The sequence below is a fragment of the Podarcis pityusensis genome (assembly GCF_964106645.2).
Source record: "Podarcis pityusensis genome assembly, chromosome: 16".
NCBI classification, from domain to species: domain Eukaryota; kingdom Metazoa; phylum Chordata; class Lepidosauria; order Squamata; family Lacertidae; genus Podarcis; species Podarcis pityusensis.
The window spans coordinates 10,952,063-10,971,108 of NC_138041.1; the positions used below are offsets into that span (position 1 = coordinate 10,952,063).

General features: G+C 49.0%; 1 protein-coding gene across 5 annotated transcripts; it reads left to right on the forward strand.

The window, feature by feature from the left end:
- Nucleotides 1-845: 845 nt before the first annotated feature.
- Nucleotides 846-17,485, forward strand: B4GALT3 (beta-1,4-galactosyltransferase 3). Of its 5 annotated transcripts, none has more exons than XM_080984698.1 (7): nucleotides 846-956; nucleotides 3,597-3,904; nucleotides 8,289-8,524; nucleotides 9,826-10,016; nucleotides 10,861-10,983; nucleotides 15,114-15,218; nucleotides 16,457-17,485. In XM_080984698.1, the coding sequence occupies exons 2-7, from the start codon at nucleotides 3,652-3,654 to the stop codon at nucleotides 17,052-17,054; spliced, it is 1,506 nt and encodes a 501-aa protein (XP_080840824.1). In that variant the 5' UTR covers nucleotides 846-956; nucleotides 3,597-3,651; the 3' UTR covers nucleotides 17,055-17,485. The 5 variants fall into 5 exon arrangements, with proteins under 5 accessions (XP_080840824.1, XP_080840823.1, XP_080840821.1 ...); XM_080984697.1 differs by having other exon boundaries at nucleotides 860-946; nucleotides 3,594-3,904; XM_080984695.1 differs by having other exon boundaries at nucleotides 867-956; nucleotides 3,447-3,904.
- The last annotated feature ends 1,561 nt before the right edge of the window (nucleotides 17,486-19,046 follow it).

The following is a 19,046-nucleotide window of genomic DNA, read 5'->3' on the forward strand; positions in this document are numbered from 1 at the left end:
GGCACCAGGTTGGCAAAAGCTGATATAAAGAATAAACTCCATCATGAGGGTAATGCAATGCTCCTGACATTTCTGGCTGTTCTGTTCAAGGAGTATAGGCTGCAGTCCTATCTCCCTCTTGCTCTGGGTTTAAAACCTGTTGACGCCAGAAGGAGTTACTTCTGAGTAACATGCAGCGAATGGAGCATTTTTCTTCAAGAGTGGACAGACCCAAGGTGCTTATGTATTCCCCCCCAAAGCCCCACCCTGTCAGTAAGGTCTGATTCCTTTTTTATTAGTAATATTTTATTAGAATTTCATTTATAAAAAGTCAAGAGGGGAAAAAGAAAAAAATGAGTGATGATGAAAAAATATACTGTTACATTACCTTACTTGCATATATTCTTATCCTAATACACACATAATTGTCAATAAACTAATATTGTGTAAATTCATTCCAAATATCATTGTATTTTATCCAAAGAGAGTGTGCATCTACAGCTGTCCGTTCCTATGTTGCCAATGTTGTCACGCAGTAGCGTCCGATTCCTGCTCCCGCGGTGGCAGCAGGCGAGGAGGGAAACGGGCCCTCTGTGCATGCTCAGGGCTTCTCTCGCCTTTCGGACGCCGCCGTGCCTCAGACGTCCAAAGTCAACCAAATCCTGGAGCTTCCGCCGTGGGGGGGGGGGGGGAAATACTGCAAAAAAATCAAATCGGATCAAAATCTCTGCAGCCTCCGGACTTTCTGCTTCCGCGTGCAGGGCGCTTTAAAGGGAGGAGTATCCGGGCCTGCCCTGTTATTCGACGTCACCGGCCCTTCTCTTATCCCCCTCCCCAAAGCATCCCGCCCCTTAATTCCATTTCCCCCCCTTTTTTTCCCTTTTACCTACTGAAGATGGCGGCGGCGGCGGTGGTTCTGATTCTGGGGTGGGGTTAAGAGCCGGGCGTTCCTGGCGCGGAGGGCTCCCGGCACCCAGGTGAGCAAGGGCGGGGCAGGAGGTGCGGGAGGGCAGGCGCGCACCCTTGGGGGCCGAGGTGGGTGCGCTGTTTTGCAGGAAGGGTGGGTGCCGCTGGCAGAGGCTCTTCCACCCGGCGAGCAGGGGACACCTGGGCTCCAGGGTGGCGCTGAGCCTTGCACCTGGGCGAGGGAGGCGGGGGGCGCCTCTTGCAAACCCCCGCGCCCTCCTCCCCCCCCCGGCGTTTCTATGGGGATTGGATTGGGAAAGGGATCCTGAAGGGGAGAGGGTGGGGGAGGCGCTCGGCTTGGGCTCCATCCCCCTCCCTTGCCAACTGAGCTTTAGCCGTAGAGATCATCCCAGATTTTTAGCAGCAGGATGGAATTGGTGCTTCCGTTGCGAAATAATTAGATATGTGTGTGTGATAGCCATATCTGTATCCCGCTGGGATTTCAAAGGCGAGGCTTTTATAAGGAGGTAGTTGCTTAGAGCAGAGATTGGGAAGGGACCCGGTGGAGGACAGGTGAGTCGGTCGCGCCAGGATATATACAGGTGAAAGCAGGTCAGGGAGGAAAGGAAAGTTGCTGGATCCAGCTGTGTTCAAATGGAAGTGTGCTACCTTTTGAGTTACTCAGGGCTCTTTAATTTTCTGCGGGATGTCAGAGGGAAAGGGAGGGATGGGGATGGGGAAAGGAGCAGGGGAGGCAGGCAGCGCCAAGATGGAGAGTTCTTACTTGAACCTGCTGCGTTCAAAATGAACCGCACCAGCTTTTGAGTTACACAGGTCTATTCTTTTCTTGTTGGCTGTTCAAGTAAGGGGGATAAAAGTGGTGGTGGTGGGTAAAAACAAACAGTGCTAAAATGTTGCCATGCCTAGTTTATGCTTCTCCCAGAGGATTTCTCTCTTCTCCCCTCCCTCAGCCAGTTTCCTAGGACCGAATACAGATGAAACTGTGTCTTTGTTGCATGGCTTATTCTGACACTTTGAAGATGACGTATGACATATTATGCGTCCGATAATCTGGAGATTATGCAGGGAATGGAAGCCCTGTGCTCTGCCACTGCCAACCTTATTTTGCCAGCTTTCGGACATTTCCCAAAGTGCTCTTCTAGCATATCTCTGGAAACATGAGGTGTAGAATCTTAGTTTCTTAACACACAAACACCCCTTTTTGAAATTGGATTTTGCACCCCAAAACATGTTACGTGCATACGTGGAACTGTGATATCTGTGTAGCTTTGCATGCAACTGTTTTAACCTTAAACTAAGCCTTCGGTGTGTGAATCGCTCAGGAACATTGCATGTGAGAGTCCAGTTTATTTCTTAGTGCCAAAATGCAGGATGTGGTACGAAGTTAAACTATGGAACTGCTCCCTCAGCAGGTGTTGAAGACTACTAGCCCTGGTGGCTTTAATAGGATGCTGGACCAGATGGGACATTGGTCTGATACACCAGGTGGTTCTTACGTTCCTATGCAAACCTTTTTATTCATAAATATAGGGGTTGGACTGGGACCAGGGACAGCTGAACGCCACAACCCACCACACGGGTGACTTTGAACCAGTTGCACAACATTCATATTCTCTCTCTCGCTGCTTAACCTTCTTCACAAGGTCACAGTGAGGATAAAATGGGGGCTGATGGGCGAACCATGTGCACTGCCCAAAGCTTCTGGGGCTCCCAGAGAAGAATGGGGCAAAATGTCATTTTTTTGGCCTGTGCACTTTACCTGCTCCCCCTAATTGGTAAAAGTCGCAGGTTTCAGTTTGCAGGAAACTGAGACAGGTTTGGGCAGCATGGTGCCTCGGGGTTGGTCAGGTTCTCTTTGGGAATGTTGTGTGAGCGCTCGCCAGTTCTCCTTTGTCCCTCTGCAAAGCCGTCTCTCAACGCTGCCTGTAAGGGGGAGAAAAGGAAACCTGACGCTTTGTTGCCAGTTACTATTGTTAAAACCAAAATTTATAACAATAGCAAATTACGTATAAAGTAACAGCAAGGCTGTCGGTCCATTGAAGATTTCGGAGGTTGGTTAATCATTTTTTTCATTCGGCCTTGCCAACAGGTTGCTAGTCCATAATGTTATTTCATAGAATCAAATACTTGTATGCAATTCTTGTATTGCACCTGCAATGCAAAAAGTTGGACTAAATGACCCTCAGGGTCTCTTCCAACTCTGTTTATTTATTTCGATATATATTTTTTTGTCCCACCTCTCCTTCAAGGGGGGCGTACATGGTTCTCCCTCTCCCCATTTTAAACTCATAACAACCCCATGGAGTAAGTTATGGCTGAGAAATGGTGACCAGCCTCAAGGTCACCCAGTGAACTTCATGGCTGAGTGTGGAATAATAATAATAATAATAATAATAATAATAATAATAATTTATTGTTTATACCCCGCCCATCTTGCTGGGTCTCCCCAGCCACCCTGGGCAGCTTCCAACAAAGTATTAAAATACATTCTTACCATTCCACCACGCCTGCCCTCCCTACTTTGTTTCCATCGTCTTCAGCAGGCCAAGAGCCTGAAAGCAAGAAGGAGAAACAAGGACATGGGACCTTCTACATGCCAAGCAGATGACTTGCCCCTGAGCTTCATCCCTCACCCCCTGCTGCTCTCCAGGAACGGGTCTTCAGAGATGTGCTCTCCTACCTTCTTGCAGGTGCGACTGCTGTCCTTCTGAGGCCCAGGGAGAAGACCTTGCCCCCCACCCCACCATGCTCCGAAGGCTCCTGGATCGGCCCTGCACTTTGGCTCTCCTCATTGGCTTCCAGTTTGCCTTCATGGCTTATTTCTCCTTTGGTGGCTTCCGGAACTTGGCCTCGATATTTGGGCACGACGCCAACCCGTCCTTCGACTACTCCCGGACCCACGACGTCTACACCAACCTCAGCCTCCTGCCTCAGCAGCCCCGCTATGGGAGCCCCACTCAGTCTCTGCCCTACTGCCCGGAGCGGTCGCCGTACCTCAGTGAGTGGGGCCTGTGACCACGTTGCTCAGTGTGGAGGTCAAAACTGCAGGGTGAGGGGTGGTTCAATGTAGGTTCCAACATACGAGGGGCTTAAGAGTCTCCCTTGTCCTAGAAATACAGAGAATCACGATCGGCTTTGAAATGGCGATGGGGAATGTTGCACCCAGGGGCTGAATGTGGCCCTCCATGTGTGTCTCTCTGGCCCTTGCTACTCTCTCCAAGTTGCATACCACACCAGCCCTGCCTGCTCCATGCCCTCCTTGCGTGCGTTCGCTCTTGAACTGTAACAATGCCTTCTGCTTACCTGCATGGAGAGAGGTTTGTGTGTGCGTGAGGAAAAATGCTGACTTCTGTGCTATACATGTAAGGCACTATTATGCCACTTTAAACAGTCATGGCTTCCCCCATTGCATCCTGTGATCTGCCATTTGCTAAGGAAGCTGAGAATTGTTAGGAACCCCTCCTATTTCCCTTACAGAGCTACAGTCCCCAGAGTTTCCTGGGAACAGGAATTAACTGTTAAAGCAGTCCGGAAATTGTAGCTCTGGGTGGGTGGGGAACGGGGGTCTGCTAACAACTCTCAGCACCCTTAACAAACCACAGGTTCCAAGTTGTATTACGCTGCTTTAAATCCACAGTCCAGAGGAGGCCTTTTGCATGGCCTACAGTAGAAAATTAAGAGCTGCATTTGTTGCCCTGACACTTTTGCCTCTAGCTCTGTCCTGCACTGGCATGTGGCCTCCAGAATATGACCCACGAGGCCCTCAGGCTGGAAAAAGTCCTCCGCTTTGTTTTCCAAAATGTTTTAGGTTCTCGAAGGCCGCAGAGAAAACTATTCCCATGAAAGCTCAGTATTGCCGGATTAAAACCCAGACGCAAAATGTGGGTGGGTGTATGCAAGATTACAAAGTCTCTCAAAGCCACTTAAAAAATAAATAAGATAAGGCAGTTATCACAGCTTTATGCCTGGTAGTCTCTTTGTCTGCTGCTTGGGCCTGGGTAAATGTTTAATTATTAGATCACATGGCACCCCGTTAAGTGGCTGAGCCTTTTCAAAGTTGCTGAAGGAGCAGTTTCGTATTGCTGTGTATGAGCTTGATCACTTTTCCTGTGGAATTCCTGTTGCAGGAGGGAAATCCCACCCTCAGAGGCCAAATATGGCCCTTCGGGCCTCTCTGAACGGCCCTTACAACTCTCCCCAGGCCACACCCCTCACCCACCCTGCTTTGCAGCTTTTGCGGTTTTGGTCCTGTTGAACTCTGCCTCTTGCTTATCTGGAGGGTGGATGGAGAAGGGCATGAGAGAGCAGGTGCAGAAGCTAGCCTGTTGCACAAGGATGATATTAATGTTTGTTGCTCCACCCACCACTGGCATGCGGCCCTCAAGAGGTAGCCAAGAACAGAGTGTAGTCACTGGGCTGGGAAATGTTCCCCACTCCCTTCCCAGTTGCAATGAACAGTTTAACCCTGTGTTTGTCTACTCACGTGTCAGTCCATTGAGTGCAGTGGGGCTGATCTTCCAGGGATGTGTGGGCAGGATTTTCAAGCATGCCCCAGTACCTGTCCATTGTCTGTGATTTCCGTGCTACTCGTTGCTTCTCTTTTCCCCTTTGTTAGATGTTGAGACTGTAAGCTCCTTGGGGCAGGGGCTTGTCCTTCTGCACTCTGTAAAAATGGCATGCAAACTGCCAGCCCTGCCAGTACACAGTATAAAGGTAAAGGGACCCCTGACCATTAGGTCCAGTCGTGACCGACTCTAGAGTTGTGGCGCTCATCTCGCTTACTGGCCGGCGTACAGCTTCCGGGTCGTGACCAGCATGACTAAGCTGCTTCTGGCAAACCAGAGCAGTGCACGGAAACGCCGTTTACCTTCCCGCCAGAGCGGTACCTATTTATCTACTTGCACTTTGACGTGCTTTCGAACTGCTAGGTTGGCAGGAGCAGGGACCGAGCAACGGGAGCTCATCCCGTCGCGGGGATTCGAACCACCGACCTTCTGATCGGCAGGTCCTAGGCTCTGTGGTTTAACCCACAGCGCCACCCGCGTCCTTAGTACACAGTATAATTGTGTGCTAATTACAACAGTAACTTGAGCAAATGAAAGTTACCACTCCTCCAAGGTGGGGTGGAGAACCTGTGGCCCTCTAGATGTTTCTGAACTATGAGTCCCATCATGCCTCACCATTGGCCATGCTGGCTTGGGCTGATGGGAGCTGGAGTCCAGCAACATCTGGAGGGCCCACAGGTTCCCTTGACGTGATTTAAGGCAAGGGTTCTGAAACTGTGGTCCACAGATTGCCAGTGGACTGCGAGCGTCAGTCAGGTGGTCCCTGGCATGTCAGTAAAAATGTATCATTTGCATCACAATTTCCAGAACTCAGTCCTACTGGAGTCAGCAGCACTTTCTCCTGGGGTGTGTATAGGATCGCAATCTATATTTTTAACTTAGGCCAGGAATCCTCAACTTTTGGGGGCCCAGGGGCACATTTGGAAATCTAAGAAACTTCTTGCCCCCACAAAGTACCCATTTCACAGGTGGAAAAACCGGTGAGTCTCTCACACACATCCAAAGAGGCAAAATGCTTACATGCACTTTTTTACATGCACTTGCATGGACTGCAGACCAACAGATAAGCAGGCTACCCTCCCTTGATTTATTTTTTTTAAAGAGAATAGGAGGGGGGTTGGGGAAACTGATGGCACCATAATGGGTGCCTTGTTAGCTACCTCAGATCTAAGCTGACAGTGCAGTCTAATAGGAAAAAGATAATATAGCAACCCATCTACTTGTGCCAAGATTGTTTCAAGAAACACACAGCTTCCAAAAGTCAATAGAAAAGTAAAAGGCAGAAGATATATTTTTCACCCCTGCCTTAAAGCAAAAGCCCAGAATATCCAGGAAAATAGTTTTAAGGTTAAAAACAGAGCTAACGGTAAGAATGTTAATAGCGCCAAAATTATACCATGCATGATTATATATAGCAACAGTGTTTTGGTAGTGAAGATCTAGGAACGTAGAGTTGTATGAAGCTAATTTTTTTATTTTCTAAAATTTATACACCTGAGGATAAAAAAGTGTTTTTACCCTAAACAGCCAAGTTCTACTCAGAGTTTAGATCCATTGAAATTAATGGAGATGACCAACTTGGCTCCACGAATTTCAATGAGTCTACGTGTTCATACATATAACAATTTTGAGTCGCTCCCAGAGCTGTGATTCCAAGAGTAGTTTTAACCACCAATTCCTTTCCCTAGGGAATTCTGAGTATTGTAGCTTTGGAGGGACTTGGGAGTGTCTCGTAACAACTTCCAGCACGTTTAACAAATTACAGTTTGTTTAGGATTCTTTGGGGGCAAGCTGGGACAGGTTAAAGTGGTGTCATAGTCCTTTATATTTATAATATGGATATGGAACAGAAGGTAAGAGAGAAGACCTGGCCACCTCCCTCAGCCGAACGGCCTGGATTAGGAAGAGGGTGGCAGGCCTGGAACCCTTTTATAGCAGGTAGTGGCACAGGATTGGCTGCCCGGTGTCACATGACTTCTTTGGGCCTGGAGGATGCTGGGCTGTGGTGATGGTGCCTTGGCTTGAGATGCCCACAGATGCCTCCTCTAGTGATGGCGGCTCCAGTGGCGCAGGGAGCCAGAAGGGCCATAGCTCAGTGGCAGGGCATCACCTTTGCATGCAGCAGGTCCCAGGTTCAATCCCCAGCCTCTCCAGACAGGGCTGAGAATGTCCGCCATCTGAAACCGTGAAGAGCTGCTGCCAGCCAGTGCATGCAGCGCTGACCCAGATGGACCAGTGGGTCTGACTCAGTTTAAAGTGCGCTTCCCGTTCTCCTGACTCGTTGCACTGTCCACCTGGGGCTGCCGCAGTCATATTAAGAGCAGCAACTCCCAACCCAGATTGCTCTGACTTATTTTATTATAAAGGAAAGATGTTGAGGGTGCTTCTCTCTAGTCTTGTGGGATTATCCCTGACCCAGATGTCCTTGGCGTGGGGACAAAGCAACATTTGCTCCTAACAGCTTGTTATCCTTGACTTTGCATGCACATATATCGTTCCATTTTTCTGGGAAATCCCGCTTATAGCTTAAAACTTTGTCGCCACACCTGACACGCACAGAGTCTCCTCGCGCCATGGAAGGAAAGGTTAGTTTAGCTCCCTGCCTCTGGGGTGAGAGATATTTAGATAGAGGCTTTCGTGTCAGGTATTCATGCAGGCCTCATGAAGACTAGAAACTTGGGCAGATTCTTTGGGGTTTTTTGGAACGCTGCATCAGAGAGATGAGGCAAGCAGCTCTCGTTGGAAGAGCCCAGGGCCTGCATGTGAATTTTTGATTCTGTTCTTGTTCTCCTCTCACCCTACCAACTCTCATCTCAGTTGGCCCCCTGACAGTGAGCTTCAGCCAGGTGCCGAATCTGGAGCAGATCCAAGAGAAGAACCCAGCGGTGGGCCTTGGGGGCAGGTACCGCCCTTCCGCCTGCGAGCCACGCTCCCGGACAGCCGTCATCATCCCGCACCGCAACCGGGAGACGCACCTGCGCCACTTGCTCTACTACTTACACCCCTTCCTCCAGCGCCAGCAGCTGCAGTATGGGATCTATGTGGTCCATCAGGTGCGTTTCTTTGGGGTTTATGTGCGTGTGAAAGAGAGATTAGTTCAATGCAATCCAGGGGTGGAGGCAGTGCCGGATTTATGTATAACCTAAATAAGTGATAGCTTAGGGCCCCATTCTCTTGGGGGCCCCATAAAAATTTAAAGGAAAAGAACCTGGATGTACATTTCCAAAATATAAGATAAAAAACAAATAAAATTAAACGTACATACCGCAACAGTGTTTTGTGTTGTGTAGGCTCCTATGATGTAAGTAATGGGTCCTGCTTGCTTCCTAAAATACCATATACAGTGGTACCTCGGGTTACAGACTCCACTAACTCAGAAATAGTACCTTGGGTTAAGAACTTTGCTTCAGGATGAGAACAGAAATCGTGCTTCGGCGGTGCGGCGGCAGCAGCAGGAGGCCCCATTAGCTAAAGTGGTGCTTCAGGTTAAGAACAGTTTCAGGTTAAGAACGGATCTCTGGAACGAATTAAGTTCTTAATCCGAGGTACCACTGTATATCACATATATATAGCATATATTCAACACAAAAAACAGCAACAATTTGTTGTTGACAAAGGACAGCTGGACATATAAAGGGCCCCATTACCTTCAGTAGCTTAGGGCCTCATCAAACCTAAATCCAGCCCTGGGTGGGGGAACCTCAGGCCCAAAGCAGCCAGCCAGAGGCCTGGCCCTCAGGACTCAAAGGTGCCATGCAAAGTTTGCACCCAGCTTTTGACCACTTGTAACCAAGTGAAGATGCCCAGGCACCAGGACAGTGCCTGACATCTCCACCATCTGGGGGTCATTGGAACTTGGCTGTTTTCCCACACTAATACACCACCCTGTGGAATTCTACCAGTTATATTTTATCTGCACAATCGGAATGAATTTTGGGAACCAAAATGCTTTTTCTGGGCAGCTTGAGCAGGCGCAGTCACCATTAAGGAAAGGTCGGAATAGGCCAATATATATGTGGCCTCTCCCTAGATCAAGTGACTTTTCTTCTTTAAGTTCTCAGAGCTCTTAACCTAGCTCAAGGTGGCCATCTGAACTAGCCAGATGTTTAACTGAGAATCAAACACAGTCCATCATTTGAAAAAACAGACTTTAGAGTCGTATCTCCTCACAAAATGGCAACTAAAACTTCTGTTCTGGCGACTGTAACCTTGTTTTAAGGAGCCATTTGGCACTGAGTTTATTTATCTGAGTTTCTGAGTTTATTTATCTTGAGTTTCTGACAGGGCTGGGCCTCATGAGTCTTGCTCCTTGCCCTGTTGCCACTTCTTCCCTCTCAACCCTGCTTCTCCGTAGGCTGGCAATGCGACTTTCAACCGGGCGAAGCTGCTGAATGTGGGCGTGAAGGAAGCCCTAAAGGATGAGGAGTGGAACTGTCTCTTCCTCCACGATGTTGACCTCATTCCCGAGAACGACCACAATCTCTACATCTGCGACCCGTGGAGTCCCAAGCACGTCTCTGTCGCCATGAACAAGTTTGGCTACAAGTGAGAAGGCAGGGATAGGGGAGGGCAGGACTGATCGCACCATGCTTTGAGGTGGTTGTCTTCTGGGCTGGCTCCATGGTGTTACTTTTTTTTGGGAAAAAATATATGTATTAATTTTTATACAGCACGTAACAACCAAGAGCAGAACGAACGTATAAACATTAGAAAATGTAAAAACAAGTGAAGAATCCAACAGGTTTCCAAAGAAAAAGGGGGAAAGTGAGTGCCAAATACTGAAATTATCGTCTCTTCAGAGCTGGCCATGTTTGTGAGGTGGTTTCCTTGTTTGATTAGAACAATTAACGTATTTTGAAGAAAGGGAAACCAATCAATAAGGAAATGATCCTTGCCTTGACTTTCCTGGAGCCTTTTTAACCACACTGGTTGTTTTTTCCAGACAATGAAATTGTTTGAAATCTGTGTCGAATGTTTCATGTTCTAGCTTTCACCATTTCTGGGCTATTTCAAAACAGAAGCAGAAAACATAATCAGGTCCTGATGCTCCTCCTCAAAAAGGCTCTTGTGTTTTGAGGGCAGCACTCACTCCATTTCATTAAATTCATAGAATCAGTTCAAAAAAAATAAAATATCCAAACTACACCCAAAAGTAATTCCCCATCATTGCCAAGCGGGCCAAATATGAATTAAGTTTGATTTGGGCTAGGACTTTCCATCTATATGCAGTACACAAGCACATGCGAAAAAGCAAATGCTTTGCAAATTTGGGTAAAGAGCCTTTCCCACCCCCAACCCCGTGTCTTCGAAATACCTAGTGCGGGGGTTTCCCAGTGTCACTTAAAACAACTTAACAATACTGGCTTTTCTCTCCATTTCCCCACTCCAGCCTCCCATATTCGCAGTACTTTGGCGGTGTGTCGGCCCTTACCCCGGACCAGTACCTAAAGATCAACGGCTTCCCCAACGAGTACTGGGGCTGGGGAGGCGAGGACGACGACATTGCCACGAGGTGAGTGTCCCTCGTTCACCCCTCTCTTTCCGTGGTGGCCGTTGTCTCTTCGCCCTCTGCTGTCCGACCTGCAACCATTTCTCCCACTCCCACTTAGAACATGCATTGCTCTTTTTGTTTTGGCACCTGACTCGGCGGGAACTGTAGCTGAGGGGTTGGCGGTGGTTCGTTCAGTTGTTTAGAGCATGGCGCTGATAACGCCAAGGTTGCAGGTTCGATCCCCGTATGGGATGACTGTATATTCCTGCATTGCAGCGGGGTCAGACTGGATGATCCTCAGGGACCCTTCCAACTCTGCAATTCTTGGATTCTGTGGTTTAAACCCTGTTGGTTAGCTTGCACGCCAGTCTCTGGAAACCACAGGAGTGTGTAGCTAAATGATAGAGCTCTCTCCTGCAGGAGGCAGTGATGATTACCAACTTGGTGGCTTTAAAATAGGATTGGACAAAATTAATGGGTTGGTTTTTTTTAAGACTTGCTGTTGTACTCGGTTCCTGTTTGCAGGCTTCCTGTCGTCATTGAGAGAACAGGATGCTGGACTAGATGGGCCTTTGGCCTGATCCAGAAGAATTATTATCCTCTTGGCTATCTTACAGTGCCTGCGAAGAAGGCACTGACCTGTGCGTTTTTCAGAGGCAACTCTACCAACTTAAAAAGGACTAGAAACTAGAAAGAGAGAGAGAAAGAGAAAGAAATAAAAAGTGGTAGAAGCAGCTCAGATTCTTAAATTCCAGGCCGGATAATCATTCTTCGTGCTTTCCCCCCCTGCGATTGTGCAGAACTGTGGCATAAGTGTAGCCATGGTTTTTAGGCTAAAAATGGGCAGTGGGAAGAGTAGCTGCAGCTGGTGGGTTTACGATCTTTGGTATCGTTGTTTTCGCTGCCTGTTGCAAGACTCTGAGATTATTGGAGCACTGGTTTCCCCACCCTGCCTCTGTTCCACTCCCTACTTCCCGCTCTGCAACTGGAGTGCTGTTTTCCTTCTCATCGCCTTCATTATCATCTCTTTTTATCTCTTTCTTCCACCCTGCCTTGTGCACGCTGTCGGATCCTTGCATGCTCATTTTTCCCACGCAGGCTGTGGCGGTTTGGGCTGCAGCATTCAGGTAAGGTGAGAAAATTGCAGCAAGCCTGATGACGCGCCCAGCTCTGTAATCCCATGTGTTTGTTGCATTAGGGTTTGAACTTGTTGGCGAATTGAATGTCTGTGATGCCGTGGGATGTTCACAAATGCTCCAACACTGGGGTGGTGGTGTCTCTTGTGAGATGTTGTCGGGTCAGCTCAGCAACGGTGAGAGAAGGTGGAAAGGGAAACTGCACAGAACAATGAGATTTTAAATGGAAAGGCGGGGCTATAAATGTTTTCTGAGGGTTGTGCCCAACTTAGTTTTACTCGGGGTAAAATTCACAGAGATTATCCATGTTTGTTAACTTCAGTGGGTGTATTCTGAATAGAACTAGCTTTGTATATAATTCAAAGATCTGTGCTCTTGTAAGCAACAGATGTGAAGCTTTAATTTTGCTTATTTGATCCCAAAGAATGCATGTCCAGAATTTTTGAGGTGATAAAGGAATTTTCTAATGGGGCACCAGAAGAGAAACTTAATCTATCCCTGCAGACATTAGAATTTGAGTACCTAACACCTCACCAACCTGGGTTTAGCACACTTGTGAGCCACTTACTAGGAATTGGGCCACATCCACCCCATACGTTTAAAACACTACGACACCACTTTAAACTGTCAATTCCCAAAGAATCCTGGAAAATGTAGTTTGTTAAGGGAGCTGAGAGTTGTTAGGAGAACCCTGTTCTCCAAGAACTACAGAGTTCCCTGAGAAGAAAGATGGATGGCTAAATAACTTTGGAAATTGTAGCTTTATATTTAAGGAGGGTGCAGATCAGGGCAGTGAGGTGTAGTCTTTATTTATTTTATTTGTTAGTTGCTTTTCTCACAGGGGAACCCAAAGCAACTTACATTAAAACCGATTAGGAACATCCAATAAAAATCCAAAAAGTACCACTAAACGGATAAAGCAGAGCACGACTTAGCGATCCCACCTCATTCAAAGAGGCCACAATGCTATTCTTCAAATTCAGGGCCAAAAGTCTGGGTACCTGGCACCTAAAAATAAAGAGATGCCTCTCTGGAAAGAGCATTCTGCAAGCAGGGGGCCACCACAAAAAAAGGCCCAATATTGTGTTGCCACCTTCTGAACCTTCTGTGGAGGAGGCACTTGAAGAAGGACTGCAGATGATGTTTGCAGGGTCCAGGTCAGTTCACGTGGGAAGAGAGAGGCGGTACTGGGGTCCTGAGCCACGGAAGTCTTTATAGGTCAAAACCTGCACTTTCAATTTTGCATGGAAACCAATTGGCAGCCAGGATGATCGTGCCAGAACTGGTGCTATTTGTTCAGACTGTCCAGTCAGCAATTTGGCCTCTGAATTCTGCACCAGCTGCAGTTTCCGAATGGTCTTCAAAGGCAGCCCCGTGTGTAGCACATTGCAGTAGTCCAGCTCTGAGGTTACTGGAGCACAGGCGACAGAATTAGGCTGTTCCTGTCCAGAGACGGATGCCAGCAGCTGAAGCTGATGGAAGCCGCTCAGTGCCACTAAGGCTGCTTGAGACTGATGGATACAGAGATATTGAAAGACTATGCCTTTTACTTCAGAGAGACTGTAACTGCAGCCAAGGTACAACCTGTAGAGAGAGTTCTAAGGGCCAAATAGAGAAGCCTGGAGGGTCGCATTCACAACCACCCTGGGCCTGAGGTTCGCTATCACCGCTTTGCAAAAAACCCCCACATAAGGCTTGGGAAAGAGGCAGGATCCCAGCCCCAGGGAGGTTACAATCTTAAGATTTGCCAGTGAGGGGTGGCAGGAAGGGGGAGGAGAGGGAACTAAGAGACATGGATAACAAAGGATTAATAAAATTGGTACTTGGTTCCAACAGGCTCACCCAGGGAAGCATTTTGGCTCCCAAATTGTGCCTCTCTTCAATGGATTTGACTAGGACTGTGCGTCGCCATGGCAACTGTTCCACCTCCTGCTGTGAGGGAACAGCAGTGGAATGCTTAACCTTGAGCGAAGATAAAGGAAAAGCGAGAGAGAGAGAGACCCGAGTGGGTAGGGGTAGGAGGGAATTGGCTGTGAGGGCGTGCCTACGCTCTGCTTCTGGAAAATTCCCTGTGCAAAAGCGTTGGCGTTAAAAGAGAGGGGGGATGTTTAGCACAGCAATGCACATTACCCACCTCCTGATTGGTCAGGAGTCCATGACCTCAGAGCAGGTTCGACATCTCTGTTAGGGAGCTCCCCAGGCAAGGTGCCTCTGGAGATGCCCAAGCCATCTGACTAAATCCTCAGCACTGGCCCAAGATATTTTGCCACCTGAGGCAAAAAAACAAAATGGCGTCCCCTTCTCTTTCTTCTCGCACTCCCCATTCTGTGTACAGAAGCTGGCAGGCCTAACAGTTGACTCTTATCGAACATTGTCAATGAGACAGCGTCACCCACTGTTCCTAAGGCAGCATGCTGTGTGTGTTTGTGCATTTATTTGCCGACATCTGCACCCTTAGGCATTCTTGTACCACGTCAACCGTCATGGCTTCCCTCCTGACAAAGGATCTTGCGAACGGCAGTTTGTTAAGGGTGCTGAGAGTTGTTAGGAGACCACTGCTACAACTCAGAGTGATTTAATAGCCAATCCTGCTTCACAAGGAACTCTTGAGAACTGTGGCTCTGTCAGGGTAGCTGAGCACTCTTAACAAACTACAGCTCCCAGAATTCTTTGGGAGAAGCCATGGCTGTTGAAAGGGTTGCCGTGGTGCTTTCAATGTGTGGTGTGGACAAGGTCTAAGTTGGTAGTTAATGGACAGCCTTTGCCATGCTTCCAGCAGCAGTGTAACATGATAGTGACAGTCTATCCCAGTGAGCAGTTTGGCTTGCTGTGTGACAGGCCTGTGGCAGACCTAGCTCTGGTCTCCAATTGAGAGGGGTTGGCGGTGGACATGCTGTTGCCACCACCACTCCCCGCACTCCTAAACATGTTGCCTGAGGCACCTGCTCCACTGTGGCTAACGATAGGGCCGGGCTAGCAAATCCTAATTTGGCCTCCTTGCTTCTGTGTCTCCAGGGTGCGCCTGGCCGGCATGAAGATCTCACGGCCTCCTGTCTCTGTCGGCCACTACAAGATGGTGAAGCATAAGGGAGATAAAGGCAACGAGGAAAATCCACACAGGTGTGCTGCTTCCTCCCTCCTCCCACTCACCCCCCCCAAAAAACACCTCTGCAGTTGGAGGAATAATCATTTTATTATTTGTACCCTGTCCATCGGGTTGCCCCAGCCACTCAAGGCGGCTTCCATCATATACAAAAACATAATAAAACTTTAAATTTCTAAAACTTGCCTGAACGGGGCTGCCTTCAGATGTCTTCTACATGTTGTGTAGTTGTTTATCTCCTTGACATCTGATGGGAGGGCGTTCCACAGGTAGGGGGGCCACTACCAAGAAGGCCCTCTGCCTGGTTCCCTCACTTCTTGTAGGGAGGGAACCAGCTCTCGGACGTGGACCTCAGTGGGTGAACGATGGGAGTGGAGATGCTCCTTCAGGTATACTGGGCCGAGCCAGTTTAGGACTTCAAACGTCAGCAGTAACACTTTGAATTTTGCTCCAAAACGGCCCTGGGAGCCAACATAGGTCTTTTTATATATAGTTATCCTTATCTCCTTCCAACCTAGCAGTTCGAAAGCACGTCAAAGTGCAAGTAGATAAATAGGTACCGCTCTGGCGGGAAGGTAAACGGCGTTTCCGTGCGCTGCTCTGGTTCGCCAGAAGTGGCTTAGTCCTGCTGGCCACATGACCCAGAAGCTGTACGCCGGCTCCCTCGGCCAATAAAGCGAGATGAGCTCCGCAACCCCAGAGTCGTCCACGACTGGACCTAATAGTCAGGGGTCCCTTTACCTTTATCCTTTATTAGGCATAGCAAACCACACATTATCAAACAGACACCGTATACAAATTGTGCAAAATATGAGCTCAACATAACAAGGTTTGTCCTGGTCAGATCTTTAACTCCAGAGAAAATCAATTTGCATAAATAATACAATACAGCGCTACCGAATCCCCGATCAATTAAGAACCACTAATTTATTATTATTCTGACTCCCTCCTTTGGCAATCCTCACAGAACCTCTAATCCAATGGTTGCCATTAATTTGATTGGAATTAATTTTATAATGAAATGATTTTAGAATGTTTTATCGTTTTACTGTTGTTAGCCGCTCTGAGCCCGGCTTCGGCTGGGGAGGGTGGGATATAAATAAAATTTATTATTCTTTATTATTCTCTTTATAATGACCCAGTCTTTCTACACGGACAGCACTTTCAGGACCTGTGGCAGAAGAGTGCTTTCAATGTGTGGCAGAAATGGGACCTTGCACATACTCACTCTCTCTGTCTCTCCCTAACCCCGTAGGTTTGACCTGCTGATCAGGACGCATCGGGCTTGGACCCAGGATGGGATGAACTCCCTCTCGTATACCCTCCTCTCCAAGGATCTGCAACCTCTGTACACCAACATCACGGCCGACATCGGCACCAACCCTCGGGCCACCCGGGGCGGCAAGGGCTCGATCCCCAGCCTCGGCGGCAGGAACTATCCGAGCGGCAGCAACCACGACTTCCGCCAGGAGATGCTGCGCAAGACTCCGTTTGCCAAACTCTCCCGGGCCATGGGTTGGGGGGAAGTGCCCTTCGGGACCATCCAGGCCCTGCTGGATTCGGCGACGGGAGAGCGGGGGGCTCCCAAACCGGAGAAGATGAAAACCAGCCCCACAGCGGGGAAGGCGGAGCGGGAGGTGGGGTCCCCCCGTGCGGCGGCTGGCAGCATGAGGCCAGGAATCCTCAGAACGGTCGTCCTGGCAGCGGCACCCAGTGCGGAAGCTGCGAAGCGAGAAGCAGAGGATGCTGGGAAGCATCTACCCGGGCGAGGGGAGGCAGAGTTTTTCAAGACCCCTGCCTCCCCGGTCCAGAAGCCCATGAGCAATCACACTGGCCCAGGAAGCGCCGGCTAGGGCGGGTGCAGTCCAAGCCGGTGGGCACTAGGCGCCACAGCCAAGCCTCAAGCCTCTAGAACCAATCGTAGGAGTTGCAATAATAATCAGGCTGTGGCCTAGAGCCCATCGGGCTGCCTTCTCTGTGTCTGCTGGGTCACCAGGGCCCAACAAACCCGGACTGGACAATGGAGAGAGACCTGGGAGGGGCAATAAATGGTAGTTAAATTTCCACTGGGGGGGGGGGAATACACTCCACATTCTGATCCTTCAGTGATTGACTCCTGGTTCCACCTGCGGTGCCATCTCCTCCCGAAGACTTTGGCCCTACCTCAGAGGTGCCACCAACTTTCTGCAGAAGAGTTAGGCCTCGCTGCTGCGCAGCCGTAACCCCTTGGCTTTGGGGCTGACTCTCACTGTGGGGCCTGGGGGTGTTCTATACTGTTAAAGGGGGTCGTGCTGGTGGATTTTGTCGGAGGCAGTAGACAGAACAGGGGGAAGAGGTGGCTGCGTACGACTGAAGTGAAGGAGGGCACATCCACCAAGCTCCATCCTGTCGCTGGTGCCAGGCTCCCTCGGAAGCAAAGGCCGTTCCTGCAAAAGCCCTTGGGCTCATGCCGTCCCCGGGGGAAAGACGCAGGCCTCTTCCCTGCCTGGTTTGGAGAAGGGGGCACTCCACAGCCTGGCGCTGCTGGGTGACTTCTTCAAAAGGCTGGCGAAGCGGGGATCTCCTGCTTAGCCAGACATTTTGAAAGAAATATGTCCGTATACAAACACTATTTTTCTGGCTCCCTCCTTCCTTAAGAGGAGGAACTGTGCCCAGTCGAGGTGCTGGTGGTGAACCTAACATTTGGTAGGAGAGAGGTCTGTGTCCCCACCCCCATCAAACCACCTCCTAGCAGAGAATTGAAGCCTAGATGGCTGCTTCCTGCAGTTCTCTGAACCAACCCCTCTCATGTTTTCTGGAGCTGGACGCAGATGGATGCTGGAACCTATTTATTCATTCTGAGCCAAGCAAGAAATCCCTTTTTTTTAAATATCCAAGGATTAGGGCCACATTCACACCACGCATTGAAAGCGTTACGATGCCACTTTTGTGGTCATGGCTTCCCCCCCAAAAATTATGGGAGATGCGGTTCGTTTGGGGTGCTGAGAGTTGCTGTGGGGTCCCTAGTTCACCTCACGAATGGGATTTAGTGTTCAATCCCTCTTCACAGGGAACTCTGGATTTCAGCTCTGTGAGGGGAAGGGCAGGGGGTCATCTCCCACAACTCTCAGCACCTCAATAGTTCCCATGATTATTTGGGGGAAGCCATTTAAAATGGTATGATAGGTCTTTAAATGTATGGCATGAAGGTGGCCTAGCTTCATTTTTGGGTCAAAAGTGGGGCTGCTTCTCAACTTTGGGCTGTCGTGCAATATATTCCTTCCCAAGGAGGTCCCTTTTTAATGGTGTAGTGCCATTTTTTGTACCCTAATCCCCATCCCAAATAGGCTAAGGTGCCCGCTGGATGCCTGCCCTCTCAGGCTGTTTCTAGCACCTTGGGGCCCCTTCCTTGCCTGAAAAAGGCCTATGTGGACCATTGGAAATGGGGTTTGATCAGCCCTGTACTTTCTGTAGCTGCTGAATCATGGTGGTTTTTAAAATCAAAATAAGCTGGAAAGGGGATAGATTGTAAAACTTCCTGTGAACGGACGTTATAGTGATATAGTTAACATTACACAGTGCCCTCTTCCAGCTCTACACATTCACACACACATTTTTCTCTCTCAGGGCTGGTCCCAGCCTGCAACCTGTGCCCCCCACCCCACCCCACCCCCCGGCCTCAGAAAAGGCCCTTTCCTCTTCCTCTCCGCAGGTGTGCGTCTCACAATCGCTCTAGCTGTTGGCAGTGGTGTGTAGTTATTTATTCTATTTATGGAGTCCTCGTTCTCTCTCGCTGTAGCTACTGTCCCTTGCCTCAGTTTTTGATAAACCGATTTTTTTAATGAAATAAAAACATGGTCCGTGGA